The 21,263-nt window shown below is 46.7% G+C and overlaps 1 protein-coding gene across 1 annotated transcript in view; it reads left to right on the top strand.

Moving 5' to 3' along the window:
* LOC141108399 (ectonucleoside triphosphate diphosphohydrolase 8-like) overlaps positions 1–21,263 on the top strand; it is a 90,451-nt gene that overhangs the window by 13,863 nt on the left and 55,325 nt on the right. The window contains exon 3 of the mRNA XM_073599980.1: positions 1,937–2,054. Within this exon, the coding sequence (XP_073456081.1) occupies positions 1,937–2,054 (118 nt within the window). The remainder of the gene's footprint in view (positions 1–1,936; positions 2,055–21,263) is intronic.

Genomic DNA, 21,263 nt, shown 5'->3' with positions numbered 1-21,263 from the left:
ATCATAGAGGCTAACTAAAAAGATTTACTTAGATGGCCCATGGTCCCGACGAGTTGGCCTCTTGCATTCCTGGAGCCTCTTCTCTGTGCTTTACAGGTTGTGGTCAGGAAGGCTAATTCCTCCATGTTTGATGGGACTGCCAAAAAGTTTGACGATTTTGTATCCGTGTGCATGATTTTATATACTCACTGACTGGGACAAATCTTAAAAAGCATTCCTGGGGGAATCTAGGATGGAAAAGAACCTGGGGGTCCTAGTAGATGATAGGCTCAGCAATGGCATGCAATGCCAAGCTGCTGCTAACAAAGCAAACAGAATATTGGCATGCATTAAAAAGGGGATTAATTCCAGAGATAAAACAATAATTCTCCCACTCTACAAGACTCTGGTCCAGCCGCACCTAGTGTATGCTGTCCAGTTCTGGGCACCAGCCCTCAGGAAGGATGTGGAAGGTAGATGAGAAAATCCGGACAGCCGCACACCAGGAAGATATTGTCCAAAAATGTTTATTATAGACTCAGGAGCATGTGGTATACAGGACACCATGGCAAAAAAGTACAGGCAATCAGCTAACGCGTTTCGCACTTATACTAAGTGCTTACTCATAGCCTCAGGAAGGATATACTGGAAATGGAGCGAGTACAAAGAAGGGCAACAAAGCTAATAAAGGGTCTGTAAGATATTCGTTATGAGGAAAGGTTGCGAGCACTGAACTTATTCTCTCTGGAGAAGAGACGCTTGAGAGGGGATATGATTTCAATTTACAAATGCCATACTGGTGACCCCACAATAGGGATTAAACTTTTTCGCACAAGGGTTTTTAACAAGACACGTGGCCACTCATTAAAATTAGAAGAAAAGAGGTTTAACCTTAAACTACGTAGAGGGTTCTTTACTGTAAGAGCAGCAAGGATGTGGAATTCCCTTCCACAGGCGGTGGTCTCAGCGGGGGGCATCGATAGTTTCAAGAAACTATTAGATAAGCACCTGAACGACCACAACATACAGGGATATACAAGGTAATACTGACATATAATCACACACATAGGTTGGACTTGATGGACTTGTGTCTTTTTTCGACCTCACCTACTATGTAACTATGTAACTACGTAACTATGTTGGACAAACTAATTCTAGAGGCTCAGAGACATGTAAGGAGGTTCATCTCCTTTGTGTTCATAGTTGCACCTATTGCTATAGCCAGATCTTGGAAGTCTTCCACCAACTCATTTGATATGGTTGAGACCAAACTCCTGGATAATGGTTAAGGAGAAACTCTTGGCCATCTTGAATGATAAATGACCACGGTTTGAAAAAACATGGGAGCCCTGGATCAAATATCTCTTAGGAAACACCTAGAAGCTCCCAGTGTGCAGTGAAATCAGAGAAAGCAGTTTCAGTATAGGAGAGGAGCATGTACATCTGCAAGACTAAAGGTTGGTCTAGAGCAGGGCTCCGTACGCATGGATTCCAATAGTGTTTTTTTTTTTTTTTCTTTAGAAGCCCTGAGCCCACCCAGTTGTGTGACAATAGCGAATTAATATTAGCTATTGTCTTCCTGACACTCCTCCCTGCCAATCAGGAAGAGGGTCCTGAGACCCATCACCCAATTGGCCGAGAGGAGAAGCGATCTGATTGGCCCCCGAGGAAGAGGAGGGAGCAGACGCAGGGGGAGAATGTGGGAAATGGGGTAAGTGTGGGGCTTTTGCCCGACCAACCTGGGGGGGGGTGGTGCCTGTGACCCGACCAAAAAAATATACCACCAGCTACCACTGGTCTGGAGGTCAGCATTAAGCATTACAGTTTCGTATTCTGCATTACAGTGAAATTTTAAAGTTGTTTTGAAGGCTGAAGGTTTCCTACGTTAATTAATTTTCTGCATTAAGGTAAAAAAAAACCTGTGTGCAGCTCTAAGCTGTGTTCTTCTTTCTTACAGTTTGGTGTAGTGTTTGACGCTGGCTCATCTCACACCTCACTCTATGTCTATCAGTGGCCGGCACACAAGGAGAATGACACGGGGATTGTCTCTCAGATCCACATGTGTAATGTTCCCGGTACGTAATTTACATTTTACTTAAAGTGGAAGTGGACTTTGCCCAGAAGTAACATGTTTAGTTTTGCAGAAGGGACTATAGGGATCCTCTATTTACCTTCCCTTCACTTTCCACCACCATGATACATTGCTAGGCAGCACCAGATTTCTGGTTACTTGCTAAGAGTTTTAACCAATTCTATGTCATAGAATGGGTTATCCATATTACTTTATAGGGACCGCGTAGGATCCAAAGCTTGTACAGTACAGTTTAACAAAAGGAGGAAAACTTGCAGACACCATTCACACACAAACATACTAATCACACAAACACCATACATACCCCATTGCCTCCTCCCAAGCCAACTTAAAGCCTACATCTGAACACGCAATGGATTACAAATACAGTGGTATGAACATGTGTCAACTACCCACTACTGTTGGGAGAGTGGAGTGTCACTCCAAAAGGAATCAGCAATATCAAGCCATGGCTGCCAATTTTTGAAGAACTTTTTAGGGGCAAGCCATGCCATTGTAAATGAGTTTGAAGATGGGTAAGACTTTATTCACCATGCGGTAAAAGGTTTGGACCTCTGGAGCATTAGCATTTTTCCATTGCAACAGAATTCATTTCCTGACATAGAATAATAATATATGTACAAGACTACAAACATGGGTCCTGTGTACAAAGTCATTTAACACACCAAGTAGTCAAACTTCAGGAGTATGATGTACAGGTATATGTAAAGTGTTGTCAAAGAAAGAAAATAAGACCTTCCAATATACTGACAAAGCAGAGCAAGACCAAAACATGTGTAAGTATTCTGCTTCTATAGTGCAGTTTAGTGCAACTGGTGTATACATTTAAACTGAGCATATTGATCGTTAGAACCTATAAGGTCCTGAAAGCAGATTGCAGAGGCCTCCTCCCACCCCTCCTTGGACAGCTCAGGAATCAGAACCTCCCATTTCCATTGCGCTAGTTGGAAGGGATTAATTCCGGCTCACTGAAAACGAGAGTAAACAGTCCTAACCAGTTTCTCAATATTTGGGTAGGACAACAGCACCTCCAAAGGTGATTCAGAGAGCTCCTGGGTCAGACCAGCAAACTGTGCCTGGATGGCATGACGTAACAAAAGATATTTTAATAAAAAAATTATTTGTCACTTCACACCTAGTCTTCAACTCCTCAAAGGAAGTAAAAATGTTAACAGAAATGTGAGAGACATGGGTGACCCCAAGTTGTGTCCAACACATGGATGGCCCAGGAGCTCTGAGAGATTGGGGTTGTGCCACACCACCACCACTTGTCACCCAAGGCCATTCCTGGAGGTTCCTCAGCACACCCCCTCCAGATCGCTGTTTACCCACCAAGATTCCAGAGACACAGCAGAAAGTGGCTGTCCTACTTCAATACATTCAGTCTTTCCAAATACAGCAAGCAGTAACACCGGTCCCCTCCTTGGAGAAGTACTCAGGGTTTTACTCCACCCTATTCATGGTACGCAAGAAAGACAGAGGGTGGCGCCCAGGCATCGACTTGAAGGGACTGAATCATTTTATTCAGTTAGAAAAATTCAAAATGGAGTCTATTCACATGATCATTAAAACCATACAGCCAGGCAATTGGATGCTCTCTCTAGATCTACAGGATGCATACCTCCACATTCCAATCTTGCCCGCCTTCCAGAGATACCTGAGGTTTGCAGTCGGCCAGACGCATTTACAGTTTACCAGCCTACCCTTTGGTCTGTGCACGTCTCTGAGGACCTTCACAAAAGTCCTCATTGCCATGCTAGCCTCACTTAAGTCCACCACTACTTGGACGATGTCCTACCGCTGGCCAGGGATCAAGAATAATTACTGTCACATAGGGAGATCCTCATCCACACTTTGCAGAAGTTTGGGTGGATCATCATCTTCAGACCCTTCTCAACCCGACCCAACAAATGGTGTACCTGGGAGCGCTGTTCGATACGGAGAAGGCATCTGTTTCTATTCCGGCAGAGAAAGTGAAGATGATCAGGAAGAGAATTTTGGCAGCAGCAACTACCTCTTGCCTATCAGTCTCTCAGTGCTTCAGTCTACTAGGCACCATGTCATCGTGCATCCCAATGGTTCCATGAGCCCACTGGCATCTCCGTCAGTTTCAGCTAGGCTTCCTAACGCAGTGGAGAAAGCAGAGCTTGGCACAACTGATATTGGTATCTTTCATTATGAGAAGGAGCCTACAGTGGTGGCTGAAGGTGGGGTCCCTAAAGAATTCACAGCCCTTGGGTCCATTAAGTTGGACAATTGTTACAACCAATGCCAGCCAGTCAGTCAGTCCAGGGCAGATGGAGCTTCCCCACCAAGGGAATGGTCTCCAACGTGCTGGAGATTCGAGTAGCATTTTTGGCTCTCCAGGCCCTGCGCCACAGGATCAAGAATGACCCAGTTACTCTGCAAATGGACAACAGGGCTGCAGTGGCCGATATTCAAAACCAGGGAGGAACTCGTAGCGGCACATTGATGATGGAAGTAGAACCCATAATGGCCTGGGCGGAATTTCACCTACAGTCGCTGAGGGCAGTCTACCTCCCTGGGAGGTTGAATACACAGGCGGATCATCTGTCACGAAAATTCCCAGATCATACGGAATGGGCCTTGCATCCCAGAGTATTTTCTTAATTGGTCCACAGGTGGGGTCTACCTCCAAATTGACCTCTTTGCATCCCACAACAACAGCAAGCTTCAGATTCTTGTCTAGATTTCCGCAACCCCAGGCGGAGGGAACAGATTCGCTGGTTACACCCTGGAATTGCCGCTTGGCTTACGCCTTTCCTCCAACAGCTCTAATTATGAGGTTGCTCCTGAGGCTATTGAAAGAACAGGTGACAGTCATAGCCATCCTCCCGTTCTGGCCACGGAGGCCTTGGTTCCCCTTAGCGATACACCTCAGCAAACAGCATCCAATCCCCCTACCAGCATTCCCGCATCTGCTGGTACACGGCAGGTTCCTGCACCCGAACGTACGCAGACTGGAACTTCAGGCTTAGCTGTTAAGAGGGGGAGACTGGAGAGCTTAGGATGCTCCTCTGGAGTTATTGCCACCGTACTGAAGGCCAGAAAACCCACAAATAATAAAGTCTACGCCAAGATCTGGGACAGATTCGCACTCTTGCTAACTGAAAGAGACCTGGATCCTGCAGCCCCACCTCTATCAGCAGTATTAGAATTCCTTCATTCGGGCCTTAGCCTCAGCTCATTAAAGGTGTAAATATCTGCAATCTCGGCAATAACAAAGCTCAGATGAACTGAGGAGCCGTTAATCAGACAATTCTTAAAATTCGCCCACAAAATAAAAGTCTTTCCCCAGTGGGATCTGTCAGTTCCAGTGGCATCGCAAGGGGGATGCAGGGGGTGCGGGCGGCACCACTAACACTGCCCATTGCCCTGATGATCTGTGCCTCGCGGCTATGTCCCTCAGCGAAGCGGACTGCCTCCCCCTCCTCTCTGTTTACATCCACAGAGGAGGAGGAGCCTGAACTTGAGGGAATCTGTCCGCGCTGTTCTGAGGTTTGTAAACTTTACTAAATGTAGAAGATGGACATGTCCAGGGGGGCGTCTATAATGATGGGAGTCTATACTGATGGGGGGTTTGCACTGAGGAGGGGTGTCTATACTGATGGGAAGTCTGCTCTAAAGGGGGGGTTGCCTGTACTACTGGGGGGTGTCTGTTCTGTGTCTGTACCGATGGGGGGGTCTGCACTGAGGTGGGGGTGTCTGTACTGATGGGGGGGTCTGCACTGAGGGGGGTGTCTGTACTGATGGGGGGTCTGCACTAAGGGGGGTTGTCTGCACTGGGGGGTGTCTGTACTGCTGGAGGGGATCTGCACTGAGGGGGGTGTCTGTACTCATGGGGGGCGTCTGCACTGAGGTGGGGGTGTCTGTGATGATGGGGGGGTCTGCACTGAGGTGGGGGTGTCTATACTGATGGAGGGGGGTCTGCACTGAGGGGGTGTCTGTACTGATGAAGGGGGGGGTGTACTGAGGGGGGGTCTATACTGACGGAGGGGGGTCTGTACTGAGGAGGGGGGTCTATACTGAGGGAGGGGGGTCTATATTGTTGGAGGGGGGTCAGTACTTAGTGGGGGGTCTGTACTGACAGGGAGGTCTGTACTGAGGGAGGGGGATCTATACTGCGGGAGGTGGGTCTGTAGGTGGTGGAAGGGGGGTGACACCATTTTTTTTGCTCCAACCGAGGATCTTTGGGACATAATGTACAAGGCAGTTTTCTTAACAGCAATTACCTATGGAAGGAGAGTGTCGGAGCTTCAAGCCCTGGGAGCCTCAGAGCGGCATATAAGATTCTTTCCAGATCAGGTTGAACTAAGGCCGGTCAACCACTTTATTCCAAAGGTAGCAACACCCGTCTACCAGGCTGGTATTTGGGCTTTGCCCAACTTCCCAGAAGAGTGCTCAGGAAATCTGCATGAATTAGATGTCTCCAGGATGTTAAGGAAATACTTATCTGTTACGGCACCATTTAAATCTTCAGAGAAGCTCTTTATAATCCCAACAGGGAGGTACCGGGGGAAGGAGGCCACTCCTAGAACCTTGGCTGGATGGATCATCAAACTCATAGGCAGAGCGTATCGAGCGAGGGGTGGCAACCTTCCTGCAGTGGTGACTGCACACTCCACCAGGGCAGTGGCAGCCTCATGGACAGCTCTCTCAAATGTTTCCATGGAAACTATCTCTTAGAGCAGCATCTTGGTCTTCTCAAAATACTTTCTTAAGACATTATAGAATCGACCCAGGAGCTTTGTAGTCTATAGATTTTGGAAGGACTATCCAGTCTTCTGTTATGATTTTAAAAAAATTTGGTTTTGTCAAGCAGTACCCACCTTGTCAGCTAGTTATTTACCACTAGTATGCTGCCATGTTGGTGTCAGGAAAATGGAAAATAGTATCAAATACATACCATAATTTTCCTTTCCTGACGCCAAACCATGGCAGCATATGAGCCCACCCATGTGCGTTTCGGTATGTGGCTTGTTACAAAGAATGGGGTGGCGGCTAACTATGCCTTTTATTTATACTATTCACTGGTCCTGAGAGAGTGGTCAAGAGCCTGAGCTCTATCACTAGTATGCTGCCATGGTTTGTCAGGAAAGGAAAATTATGGTAAGTATTTGATACGTTTTTATGAACACTCATCAGTGTAGGAGAAGGTGTGTTTTTGTCTATGGATTGCATAAACCTATTTACAAGATCTCACCAAAAGAAAGCCTGGCAGTCATTTTGAGCCTCTGTCCCACAACAGTTATGTAGATGGGGAAGGTCAGAGAAAGTTAGACGGCCTTATCTGCAGACATCTGGTTCTAGTTAGTCAACATTTTGAAGCCAGAGGGTCAGTATGACGACCAAGCACCTAGAATGAGCAGAATGAAATTCCAGCAGTGGGAGCCTCCATGAGATTGAGTGCTGCAGTAAAAATTGCACAACAACAAGCAGCCATATCTGTAGTCATCTCATCAATATCATCGGCATGATTCACTTTTACGAAGAGACAGTAAGGGTTAACTACAAGGAAAAAGGAAGTCTTTTAATTGTCTGTCTGTAATAAAACACACCTTTTTATATACCATGATGGATAACAGCTCTATAAATAGGCTTTTTCTATAACCCTTCTTATGCTGGATTGCCTTTAACAGGCAGAGGGTTCCACTTCCCATATCAGCAATAAACATTTATTACAAAACTCACGGATTTGCAATATTTTATAAAGTCTACCTGTTGCAATCATCAATCAGATGGGATGTGCCAATATAAGATAAGCAGAAAACAAGTATAACAAGTCATTCCTTGGAAAAAAAAACAGTGGCTGCCTGCCTCTTATCTAGTTTAAAACGATAACCCCAAAGAGAAAGTTCAGTTATAAAAGGAGTTGGTCACAGGCCTTAATAGACAAGCTGTCTTCAAGCAGGATTGCTTCTCTAGAAAAAACTCCTCTGCATAAATGATGGCAGAACCCAAAAGCTGGCTGTGTCTAGCAGAGAGGGTATATGATTGATATTAGGCGGGTTATAGTTTTGCCAACCGTCAGCCAGTAAAAAACAGGAACTTTTCTCCTATCTGTAAATAACAGTGACAGGAAAAGGTTGCCAGTAAAAAAAATGTCTCTCTCGGCTCGGCAGTTCCAGTCCGGAGCTGGCCAAGACCATCCGAGTCTTGCTGAGACTGCCATCAATCAAGGCAGCTGGCAGATCCAGACTTCCTAGGTCGGGATGACGCGCTACCTCGACTAATGGCAGTGACGTCAGCAGAGCGCGGACTTCAGACCGCTCTCTGCTGAAAACGGGTCCCAGGAGTGCAAAACGAATTGCACTCCTGTGACCCATAGGAGGAGCCCAGCCTAAAAAGCTTAGGCTGGACTTCTCCTTTAAGCCCGGGTTCACACCTATGCGAATTAGATGCGGCTTACACCGCATCTAATTCGCAGGACATTTTAAAATACATTCATATGAATGCATCTGGTTCACATATGTGCGTTGCATTCGCACTGCGCATTGCACAAAAAACATGTGCGTTTTTTGGGCATTGCGGTGCGAACTACAAGCCTATTATCTCCTATGGGAACGCATCTGATTCGCAGATGCATTGCGTTCTGAACAAGGATTTTCTCTTTCTCCTCACTACACCTCCCCCTCTCCCCCCCCCTCCCTCCCCCTCTCCCTGCTCTCTAATCCTGAGCAAAAACGCAATGAATCCGTTGAACAGGAGATTGTTATCTCCCCAGTGAAACCTGAGCTTCAATTCGCACCGCACAAGTGTGAAACAGGGCTAAATCACATTGCTAATTGCATATTGTACTCGTTTGCAGACTAAATACTGAAATTTGCACTTAAAACTGTAATTTTGTATCTTTTGGAAATGCCAGTAAAAACGTCACTGTGCCAGTAAATTTTAGATGTTGTGTCAGTAAATTTCAATCTGGTAGGTTGGCAACACTAGTGGTTAAGAGCAGGTGACCTGAGTTCTTAAAGTGGAAATTCACTCACCCAATAAACATTGATTATTTTTAATCCTGCTAGCATTAGAAAATAGATAGGAAAGTACATCATATTTTACTTTGAATGTAAAAAATTAATTAAATATGGTTTTTGGTTCATGGTGCTCAGATTCAGTGAAGATCTGTGTTTAAATTGTATTAATCTTTTATTAAAGTCAGCTTGTGTTTCATGTATGGAACAGATGTCAGATGCAGCTCATACATCTGTGTGTTGTTACAGCCTGCAGATCGATAGAAGCATTTTTTTGCTGGGTGTTCTCAGTACAGATAATAAGTAGTAACTGAGATTATGTAGCTCTGTTTTATCATCTTTGGTTTCAAAAAACCCTATCTAAACTCTAGAACAAGAAATTTAATATTGCAGCCTACCAATCCTTAGATGTGTTGGCTGCATTCATTTTTTTTATTTTTCAGGGTTTTTCCTTTTATTTTCGTCCAGTGATCCTGCCTGTAACACACTTCTGTCCTTGGGTGACAATACTCGGTCACCATCCCATGGAGAGGAACAGCATTATCACAGGACAGAAACACATTTCCCTCTTGGTATTTCCATAACACGGGGGAGATGCTCTGTAGTTCATAGAACTAAGAACAATGCTAACTGATAACATGACCAAAGGGAGAAAATCTGAGAAGTTCTTGGTTGGGGTTTACATACCCTTTAAGGGTCATTCCATCCCTAAGCACATCATGTGCCTGTTGTGGGGAAATAATACAGCTTGGAAAGTATAAAATCATGAGGGTGTCTAGGCTAGGATTGAGGTTCTGGAGAAGAATATTTTTTCACATTGCAAGGCAGAGGTACTTATTTTTATTTTTTTAACTCAAAATCATGATTTGGTTATACTGATCTGTGCTGTTATCATAACTGCATAGTTAGGCCCTGTTCACATCTAGTGATTTGGAATTGCCAGGAACGCAGCATGCGTGTTTAGGTGCCATTAATTTTCAGTGGCATCATAACACGGTTCGGTTTTGACGCGATTGTCGCGCCACACAACGCTTGTCACTCAGAAGAAGCTCCCGCTCCTTTTGGACGACAAGCTTCGTGCAGTGCGGATTTGCCACCATTGCAGCGAGATTTATCGCTGCAAAACCGCAACGCATTTAGGTGTCATTGAAAATGAATGCCACCTGAAAATGCATGCTGCGATTTGCCAGCATTGCATGGCTGCGCCCTCCGTTGGTTGGAATCTTACCTATCTCACCGCACCTTCAGTGTCACTTACAACTCTACTATTCTCGATCTACACATCCTCCCTGGGTCAGCTGATAGCCTCCCATGGCTTCAGCTACAATTTATATGCCGATGACACCCAAATCTATCTCTGTGCCCCTCAGCTCACCCCATCAGTTTCCTGTTCTGCCTCTCGTGCCCGCGATCGCTCGTGGCCGGCGGTCATCGCGACTGCCATTCACCAGCGTCGGCCCCCCTGCTGTGCAGCAGGCGCGCACACGCCTGCTATCCCACTTACAGGGACCGATGTACAGCTACGACTGTTTGTGGGATCGTGCCGACCTGCTGCAGTATAATGACAGTGGCTGGTCGGCAAGTGGTTAAGGGGAAACGTAAATGTGTTGGAATGACCTAGTCAAAGCCCAGACCTCAATCCAATAGAAAATCTGTGATCAGCCTTAAAGATTGCTGTTCACAAGTGCAAACCATCCAACTTGAAGGAGCTGGAGCAGTTTTGCAAGGAGGAATAGGCAAAAATCCCAGTGGTAAGATGTGGCAAGCTCATAGAGACTTATCCAAAGCAACTTGGAGCTGTGATGGCTGCAAAAGGTGGCTCTACAAAGCATTGACTTTAGGGGGGTGAATAGTTATGCACATTGACTTTATCTGTTATTTTGTCCTATTTGTTGTTTGCTTCACAATAAAAAAAAAAAAAAATCTTCAAAGTTGTGGTCATGTTCTGTAAATTAAATGATGCAAATCCTCAAACAATCCATGTTAATTCAAGGTTGTGAGGCAACAAAACACGAAAAATGCCAAGGGGGTGAATACTTTTGCAAGGCACTGTAATAATAATAATAATTGCAGTGCAATTTGGAATCATGGGCAGAATTGCGGTAATTCAGCCCATAATCCCAAATGAACGGGGCCTTAAAGCGGAGTTCCACCCAAAAGCGGAACTTCCTCTTTAAGCCCCATTTGGCATGTCATTTTTTGGGGGGGGGGGATTGGGTGCTTAGTTTTGAGTGGGACTTCCTGTCCCACTTCCTGCTTCCGCCTACGGGCCGCCTAAGCGACTCCTCCTTTCCCTCTAGGCGGCCCCACCCTCTCTGCAATCTTATGGGACACGTGACCAGTCCCAGAAGATTGCCCGTCCACTGGGAGAGTGCATTACATGCCCAGTGCGTGCTTGGCCGTGAAGCCGCAAGCTGTCACGGCGGGGTGCCCATAGTTTCAATGGAAGCACAAGGAGAGGAGGGGGAGAGGAGCGAGGCTCCCGGCTGCATCGCTGGACCGTGGATCAGGTAAGTCTGTTTATTAAAAGTCAGCAGCTATACTTTTTGTAGCTGCTGACTTTTAATAAACAAAAAAAGCCTGGAACTCCACTTTAAAGTAGTTGTATCATTCAGTTATCGCGCACACATTTTTGTATACATCAAAATGTTCTATCTACCTAATATATATATATATATATATATAGATAGAACATTTTGATGTATACAAAAATGTGTGCGTGATAACTGAATGATACAACTACTTTAAAGCGGAGTTCCAGGATTTTTTTGTTTATTAAATTTATTTTTATTTTTTTACTTGCCAATTATTATATCCTGCTTGCACAGTGCAGGTTACATGACCACTGTTCATGCCAGAGCGGTTCATGGACCTGCGGGTGGGTGTATACAGAGCAGGGCATCACATCATTGCAGCTTCACGGAGGAGGGATTGGCTGGCTGGGGACGCCTATGTCAATCAAAGAAGGACGGATGGAGGGGGATGTGGTTACACTGACTGAACATAAGGGACATTGTGCGCTTGCACAGCATGTCTGTATCAAACAGCAGAATGACGGGATCGGCTTCTATGCTTGGCATGGTCAGTTTATTACCAGGAAGAAAGAAAACCGGCAAGATCAACCAAGTAATGCAAGCACAAATAAAATAGTCATATTAAAAAGTTTAATAGGAACCCCCTTAAAGAAACAGAAAATTGCTTTTTAATTTCTAATGCCGCGTACACACGGTCGGACTTTCCGGCATACTTGGTCCGGCGGACCAGAGTGTGCCGGACAATCCGCCCGTGTGTGGGCGGCGGCGGACTTTTCCGGCGGACTTCTTCCCAAAAGCCCGCCGGACCTAGATTTGAAGAAAGTTTCAAATCTTTCCGTCGGACTCAGTTTCGGGCGGAAAGTCCGCTCATGTGTGTGCTGGTCCGACGGAAAGCCCGCTCGTGTGTAGGCTGGTCCGACAGACCAAATACGACACGAGGGGATGGTATTGCATCTCGCGCTCGCTGCAATAGGAAAAACAAATCTTCCTATTGTGGCGAGCGCGGGGCATACCAGGCCCTTAGGTCTGGTATGGATTATAAAGGGGAACCCTGCTACGCCGAAAAAACGGCGTGGGGTCCCCCTAAAATCCATACCAGACCCCGATCCGAGCACGCAGCCTGGCCGGTCAGGAAAGGGGGTGGGGACGAGCGAGCGCCCCCCCTCCTGAACCGTACCAGGCCGCATGCCCTCAACATGGGGGGTGGGTGCTTTGGGGGAGGGGGGCGCCCTGCGCCCCCCCCCCCAAAGCACCTTGTCCCCATGTTGATGAGGACAAGGGCCTCTTCCCGACAACCCTGGCCGTTGGTTGTCGGGGTCTGCGGGCGGGGGCTTATCGGAATCTGGGAGCCCCCTTTAATAAGGGGGCCCCCAGATCCCGGCCCCCCACCCTATGTAAATGAGTATGGGGTACATGGTACCCCTACCCATTTACCTAGGAAAAAAGTGTAAATAATAAAACACACTACACAGGTTTTTAAAATATTTTATTAAACAGCTCCGGGGGGGGATCTTCCTCCGGCTTCGGGGGTCTTCTTCCGGCTTCGGGGGTCCCTCCGCTTCATCTTCTCCCGGCGTCCGGTTGGTTCTTCTCCGCTCTCCGGCCTCTTCTCCCGGTGTCGCAGGTCTTCGGCCGGCCCCTCCGCTGTCTTCATGTAGCTCTATTGCGAGCGGAGGTCCGGACTTCTGGGCTTCTTGGCTTCTTGGCTTCTTGGCTTCTCTTCTCTTCTCTTCTCCCAGATGTTGACACGACGCTCTCTCCGGCTGGACTGGTCTCTGAGGGCTGCGTTGTGACTTATATAGGCGGAGACCCCGCCCCCATATGATGTCACAGTCCCTGGGCATGCTGGGACTGTGACGTTTTAGGGGGCGTGGTCGACCACGCCCCTAAAACGTCACAGTCCCAGCATGCCCAGGGACTGTGACATCATATGGGGGCGGGGTCTCCGCCTATATAAGTCACAACGCAGCCCTCAGAGACCAGTCCAGCCGGAGAGAGCGTCGTGTCAACATCTGGGAGAAGAGAAGAGAAGAGAAGCCAAGAAGCCAAGAAGCCAAGAAGCCCAGAAGTCCGGACCTCCGCTCGCAATAGAGCTACATGAAGACAGCGGAGGGGCCGGCCGAAGACCTGCGACACCGGGAGAAGAGGCCGGAGAGCGGAGAAGAACCAACCGGACGCCGGGAGAAGATGAAGCGGAGGGACCCCCGAAGCCGGAAGAAGACCCCCGAAGCCGGAGGAAGATCCCCCCCCCCCCGGAGCTGTTTAATAAAATATTTTAAAAACCTGTGTAGTGTGTTTTATTACTTACACTTTTTTCCTAGGTAAATGGGTAGGGGTACCATGTACCCCATACTCATTTACATAGGGTGGGGGGCCGGGATCTGGGGGCCCCCTTATTAAAGGGGGCTCCCAGATTCCGATAAGCCCCCGCCCGCAGACCCCGACAACCAACGGCCAGGGTTGTCGGGAAGAGGCCCTTGTCCTCATCAACATGGGGACAAGGTGCTTTGGGGGGCGCAGGGCGCCCCCCTCCCCCAAAGCACCCACCCCCCATGTTGAGGGCATGCGGCCTGGTACGGTTCAGGAGGGGGGGGGGGGCGCTCGCTCGTCCCCACCCCCTTTCCTGACCGGCCAGGCTGCGTGCTCGGATCGGGGTCTGGTATGGATTTTAGGGGGACCCCACGCCGTTTTTTCGGCGTAGCGGGGTTCCCCTTTATAATCCATACCAGACCTAAGGGCCTGGTATGCCCCGCGACGGGGCTAGTAAGGTGTCAATCTCGCCGATAAAAGCGGCAAGATTGACATCCTTTTCTAGTCCCGTCGCACCTGAGTCACGTTCAAAATGAACGGACTTGTCCGTGTGTGGGCAAGTCCGTTCATTCTGAAAGTCCGCCGGAACTCCGGCGAAAGTCCGTCGGAAAGACGGGCGGACTTAGCCCGCCGGAAAGTCCCGGCGTGTGTGGGCAAGTCCGTCCGTTTTAAAGTCCGGCGCACCTGGCGGACAAAGTCCGTCGGAAAGTGTGCCGGACCAAGTAGGATAGAAAGTCCGCTCGTGTGTACGCGGCATAAGGTTACAAACACTTTGAGAGTTCAGCCTCTCTGAATTCTTGGTTTGGGCTGAAGGATAGTCAAGCAGGAATTCAACTCATGACAACACAGGGTAGTGCAATTGACCCTATGCAGTGCAAAACGAATGGCTCCACATCACACTGCATCGCATTGTGATAATTAATATGTTGTAATGCGCTGCGTAAACTGTTGCTGCTATATAAATCCTAAATGATAATAATAATATTGCTGTCATCTAAAACATGGCAAAGCCAGAGCTCTCCAAATAACAAAGCGTATGCGCACTTATTTACCTTATCCCTTGCTCCCTCAGGCTCCTCCTTCCATGCGACCGTTCTCCTAAAGCCTTTCTTTTTTCCGCGCTCACTGCAGTGATTATCCCATATACAACACTGGACAAACAGTCCCGCATTGTAACTCAGAGTGCCAAGGGCCCATCAGGACTTCAGCTGCTGGGAGAGTGAGGAAAACATAAGTCCTTTTCCTGGTACCCTAGGCATAAATGAGCATTTAAAGTTATTGTAAAGGCTGTTTTTTTTTCAAAAAATAACAAACATGTTACACTTACCTCCTCTGTGCAGTTTGGTTTTGCACAGAGCTGCCCAGATCCTCCTCTTCTTGGGTCCTTCTTTGCTGCTCCTGACCCTTCCCTCCTATCGAGTGCCCCCTCAGCCAGCAGCTCTCTATGGGGGGCACCCGAGTCGACTCAGAGCTCCGTGTATCCATTCAGACACAGAGCGCTGACCTGGCCCCACCCCCCTCTGATTGGCTGACTGACTTTGATTGACAGCCGTGGGAGCCAATGGCGCCTCTGCTGTGTCTCGGCCAATCTGGAGGAGTGTCCCGCACGTCTTAGACACTTGTGGACATCGCTGGAGAGAGATTAGGGGGTGCTGGGGAGTAATTAGGTAAGCTGGGTGCTGGGGAGGCTGCTACACACAGAAGGTTTTTTTATCTTAATGCATAGAATGCATTAAGATAAAAAAGACCTTCTGCCTTTACAACTCCTTTAACCCTTTTACTTCCACTGCTGTACATACAACATAAAATGTCACTTCCGAGTCCCGGTGTCACTGTCACCAGCCTGTATGGCTGGGGCAGAAGCTTAATTGAGGGTGATCTGTACTCCAATAGATTCATTGATGGACTAGTGAGAAATCAGGGGTCTTTTAGAACGCTGATGTCTCATTAAAGAGAACCTGTCACCAAAAAATGCATCAGAAGACTTTTTGTCCCCTATGTGATTGAAAAAAAAAAGTTTAGTAAAAAAAAGTGTATAAAAAAATAGTTACACCTTAGCACTTAAAATTTGTTGCACCCAAGCACTTAAAATCTCCCCCAAAATGTGAGTACCTCCACTCCCACATACATTCATATACAAAGGTAAATGCACACATTGGGGGTGGCCTATGCGTGAAAATGTTGTCTGCGCTACATGTTGCATATTGCTGTGCATGCTGGGCCCATTATTCATGGTTAACTCTAAACGGAATTTTAAAGCATCGCTTATGGAAAATATAGGGTACAGTAGTTTGTCAATATTTCAATATGTCAATATTTCATGAGCACACACAATTTTAAAGATTGACTTGTTGGATTATCTATTTACTTGGGGAAGCCTCATGTTTTGGGGTGTTTTATGTAATTTTCTGGCCTAAATGATTTTTTTTACATGGTTGCAAAAAATCCAAAAGTGGCACTGGCAGCGAAAAGGGTAAACCTTGCGGTGAGGGAGCCTCACTGCAAAGGTAGTTTTGTCAGTTCCTTGAAATTCAGCTTTAAGTATATCATCAAATATTTATTCCAAAACTGACCTCTCTATGGACAGCCTACAGGTAGCTTTAGGCTGTATTGACACCTGAGTAGAGCAATCATTTTTTTTTCCTGTTCATTTTTTTGTATGTCTTTGCGTATGTAGACAAGTGGCTTAGACGTTCATTTAAAGAGGTTGTAAAGCCTTATAATTTTTTACCCTAATGCATTAAGGTGAACCCCCCCCCCCCAAAAAAACCCTATACCTACCTGAGCCCTTTCGCATTCCAGTGCTATGCATGAGAGCAGTGGCTTTCCCAGCTTTGTCCTTCCTCACAGGGCAGATTGATAGCAGTGGGAGCCATTGGCTCCTGCTGCTGTCAATCAAACTTTGTGGCAGGGCCGTGCATCGCTGTCTGAATCTATGGACACAGGGAGCTTCCTATGGGGGCATTGGTTGGAGGAAGAGCCAAGAGCGCCAGCAGGGGACCCAAGAAGAGAAGGATCGGGGCTGCTCTGTGGGAAACCATTACACAGAGCAGGTAAGTATGACATGCTTATTTTAGTAAAAAAAAAAAAAAGTTTACAAACAATTAAAGTGACTTAAACTACATAGGGGGGTTCACTGTCAGGGTGGTAAAGATGCGGAATTCACTTCAACAATTGGTGGTGCCAGCAGGAAGTATTGATAGTTTTAAAAAACTCTTGGACATGTATCTTGGCGAGCACAGTATACAGGGATACGGGAAATGATAATGAACACGCACACCTACAATGGTTGAACCGAATGGACTGGTCTTTAATCAACCTTACAACTATGTAACTATGTAAACGATCACCTTGTAAAACAACCCATTCAGTTTAAACATTTGTGTATAGATTTAAAAACATTATAAATACCTTTTTTCCCCTGCTTTATGAGTGATCACATTCCCTCTGTTCTTAGCTGCAAAAGAGCTGGGGGAGGAGACACAGCAGTACTCTGAGCTTCCCAGTGAAAGCCTGTGCAGGGGAGGAGTGTCAGGACGAGTCTGAATATTGGAGGAAAGCAGGCTGAATTCCCAGCATAGCTAGAGAACTGACCACACTGTGCTTTTCTGTTTAGTGTGGTCAGTTTTTTTATAGGAAAGCAGAGGGACTGGCAGGAACACCAGTGATTTCACACAAAGGAAGCAATACAAAGAGAACAGGATACTTTTTTGTACAAGTGTAACACACCCCGCGTTGGAGCTGCAGATGAAAGGGATTCCCCACTCCTTCACAGCCAAGCACATCAAATCTTCGCAGGCGCACAGAGTCAGGAAAACAGTCCGTAGCTTTGTTTTTGTTAGCAACTTGGATAGGGATGGGAAGTTATGGGATGCCCACTTGACTTCAACAAACTTCAGGGACAACTTCCTATATACATCTCCTCTTCACTCTCCTTTTGCACACTCTTGGCCTCTGCTGGTACACTCCTGGGGGAGCTTGACAGTCTCCTTGTCTGTTTAGTAGCAGCCCATTACAGGCAGGAACTCGCAGTCCCTTAACAGTAGCGCATGTGGCGTGACTAGGCTGTAAATTTCCCTTCTGCTTCCTTTGTGTTTACTGATCCCAGCACCACCTCTTCAGGCCTTGCCAGCCCACCTGGCTGCAGCTGCCTCTTTTCACCAGCCCTCCTGACTGTCTCTCTTACAAGTCCATCTGAATGACTCTCAGGAGATCTCCCAAGGGGAGGACTGAAGACTTAAGCCCACCGCTGTCTTCAAGGGAGGCTGGCTACATGTGGCAGTTTCCCCCTTTGTTGGCCCCCACCAGTGTTGATCTACTATGTCTTCTCCTTGCTTCTGTGCCTCCAGGAAAGACTCCTTCCTTGTGTCTTTGGCAGGATCTCTCCAGCACCTGAGTCCCAGCCCAAGGCAGGTCACCCCCCCAGACTAGTGGGTACTTCTCAGGGCCACCAACACCCTCCTCAACACTTCATCTACATTTTACACCCAACTGCCCCTGCTGGCATGGCTCATGTTTATTTATGAGGTATTCTCTGCCTCCTGCCAGCCCACCTCTGGGGATTGGCTGAGGCCTCAGAGATATGCATGGCAGCTCCTCCTAACCCCCACCCTCTAATTCTAGAAGATTTTCCAACCTTCCAGACCAGGGGGAAGCTCCAGAGGGCTGCCAGGATGAGTCACCCAGCCCTGACCTCTAATAACCCTTACCCAATTCCATGACTCAGGTTATTTCTGGCCAGAACTATGTTTTTTCGTACTCCTACTTCTAGCACACACTAGACGGTGCTACACAACTACATGGTACAACAGGCACATATCAGGAATATGAAATGTTGGGGTAACAAACACTTTAAGTGATTTAGATATGTATTTAACCCCTTCCCGCTGACCGTACGCAGATATGCGTACTCGGCTTTCCGGGGTTATACCGGGATGATGCCCGCAGCTGCAGGCATCATCCCGGTACCGTTGTTTACAGCGGGCGATCGGCTACCCGTGTATAACAACCACTGCGGCTAAAAGCCGCTCGGCTGTTATACCGGAGGAGCGGGAGGGGACATCCCGACGCTGTTACCGGGCCTCCCGTGCGATCGGGAGGCCCGGTGTCCATTCGGCTGCCTTCGGCGGCTGGGGGCGGGCTGGAACGAAGCTGCGAGCGGCTTCATTCCAGCCTTCTCGTTGTAAACGCGGAAGCGACGTCATGACGTCACTTCCCGTTTACTCGGCTGCCAATGGCGCCGAATTTAAAAAAGTACACAGTATTCAGAATCGCCGTTTTCGGCGATCTGAATACTTTGAAGTGTAAAGGAGGGATGGGGGGTCTTTTAGACCCCCCATCCCTCCATAAAGAGTACCTGTCACCACCTATTACTGTCATAAGGGATGTTTACATTGCTTGTGACAGCAATAAAAGTAAAAAAAAAAAAAATTTTTTTAAACACAATTTATAAAGTACAAAAATAAATAAAATAAATTAAAAATGCGAAGAAAACGCATACGGAAGTCGCGCCCGCATATGTAAACGATGTTCAAACCACACATGTGAGGTATCGCCGCGATCGTCAGAGCAAGAGCAATAATTCTAGCCCTAGACCTCCTCTGTAGCTCAAACCTGGTAACCGTAAAAAATTTTTAAAGCGTCGCCTATGGAAATTCATAGGTACCGTAGTTCGTCGCCATTCCACGAGTGCGTGCAATTATAAAGGGTGACATGTTTGGTATCTATTTACTCGGCGTAACATCATCTTTCACATTATACAAAAAAATTGGGGTAACTTTACTGTTTGGATTTTTTAAAATTCATGAAAGTGTCACTTTTCCAAAAATTTGCGTTTAAAACACCGCTGCACAAATACCGTGTAATAAAAAATATTGCAACAATCGCCATTTTATTCTCTAGATTCTCTGCTAAAAAAATATATATAATGTTTGGGGGTTCTAAGTAATTTTCTAGCAAAAAATACGGATTTTAACTTGTAAACACCAAATTTCAAAAATAGGCTTAGTCATGAAAGGGTTTAATCTTCAGGTGTGATTGTTCTGGCCAATGGAAAGCATTACAGGCTAGACGCCTGAAAAAACACTTGGTTCAGGCATTCCCATTTAAATTTGTGGGGCCAAAAATGACCATTTCTGCCTCAAAAGTAGCTCATGTAGCTTTTAGAGCGTCAGTTTCGAGCTATAGGCACTTGTGTGCTCATATGTGAACAGCCACCATTGAAATACATGGAATTTTGAATGTTGAATGTTTTGGAGCTTTGAGCCTTAGGCTTCATTATTATGTGCCTGAACAGCATGAATGCGTTATTGATTGGAGATGCAGTGGTTGTACGGACACAGCACAGTTTGACAAGTACGCAGGGACAGGTGCATGCTCTGGGCTATGCACCTACCCCTGTACACCTGTTAAACCTGGCTGTGTCTGTACAGCTGCTGCATCTCCACTAGACAACACAGGCTAACTGCACGCAGCTCCAAGCTCCTCCAAATATGTAAACAAAGTCGTCATTCATGCTGCACAGGCCTCGGTGCCTATATAAAGGAAGCCTTATAGTTCAGCTCCTATCACTGATCATACTGTACATAAGTGGTATATAGTTTACAAAACCTAATCATAGTATCTTATCAGTGTTCTGTGCAATACATCTACAATTCATCCAGCTGACGCTTACACTTTGCACCGAGCTGTGTCATAGGGCATATTAGCAGCAGCCAGAACCATGCCCAGAATTAGCAAGAATGTAAACAAAGGAGTGGGAATCTCTCAGCTGATATATACTATTCTAGGATATCTCCTGTGTGTGGGAAGTGATACCCTCTCCTGCATGCCCAGGACACCCAGCTCATGTACAGGCAGTTTACAGTAGGCCTGGCAGCCATCCCGGTGTAATTTTTGCCTTTCCCAGACCTTTAAACATTATTGATTAACAGTGTTGATCTGGCACAGTTATCAGCGGAAAGCCTGAGGCATGCCTTCAGCAAGAAACTAAAGCCAATTAAAGGGAAAATATGTCTCTGCAATCAGTATAGTGTTGGAAGAACAACAACATGCAATCTAAAGTACTGTGAACTATATATAGTGTATGCAATATACCTATCTATCCAGCAGGTGGCACTGTAGTGTGTTTCTATGATAATGTATTTAGAGGAAGTGTTATCTCTCTAAGTATATGTAGTTGTATGCTCCCTGTTCCTGTTTCTCATGCTGTAAGATATGCATTGCAATCCTCCATAAATGTAAAGCCATTTCCTGTATCCAAGAAGCTTCCAAAGCATGATTTCAATACTCAGCTAACAGGTTATGGGCCCAGGCACACCCAGGCATTGGAGAGGATACCCCATGCACTCAGCAGCACCC

This window comes from Aquarana catesbeiana, linkage group LG09, assembly GCF_042186555.1.
Source record: "Aquarana catesbeiana isolate 2022-GZ linkage group LG09, ASM4218655v1, whole genome shotgun sequence".
NCBI classification, from domain to species: Eukaryota; Metazoa; Chordata; class Amphibia; order Anura; family Ranidae; genus Aquarana; species Aquarana catesbeiana.
The sequence above is the reverse complement of the archived record's forward strand: the minus strand, read 5'-3'. Positions and strand labels throughout refer to the sequence as shown.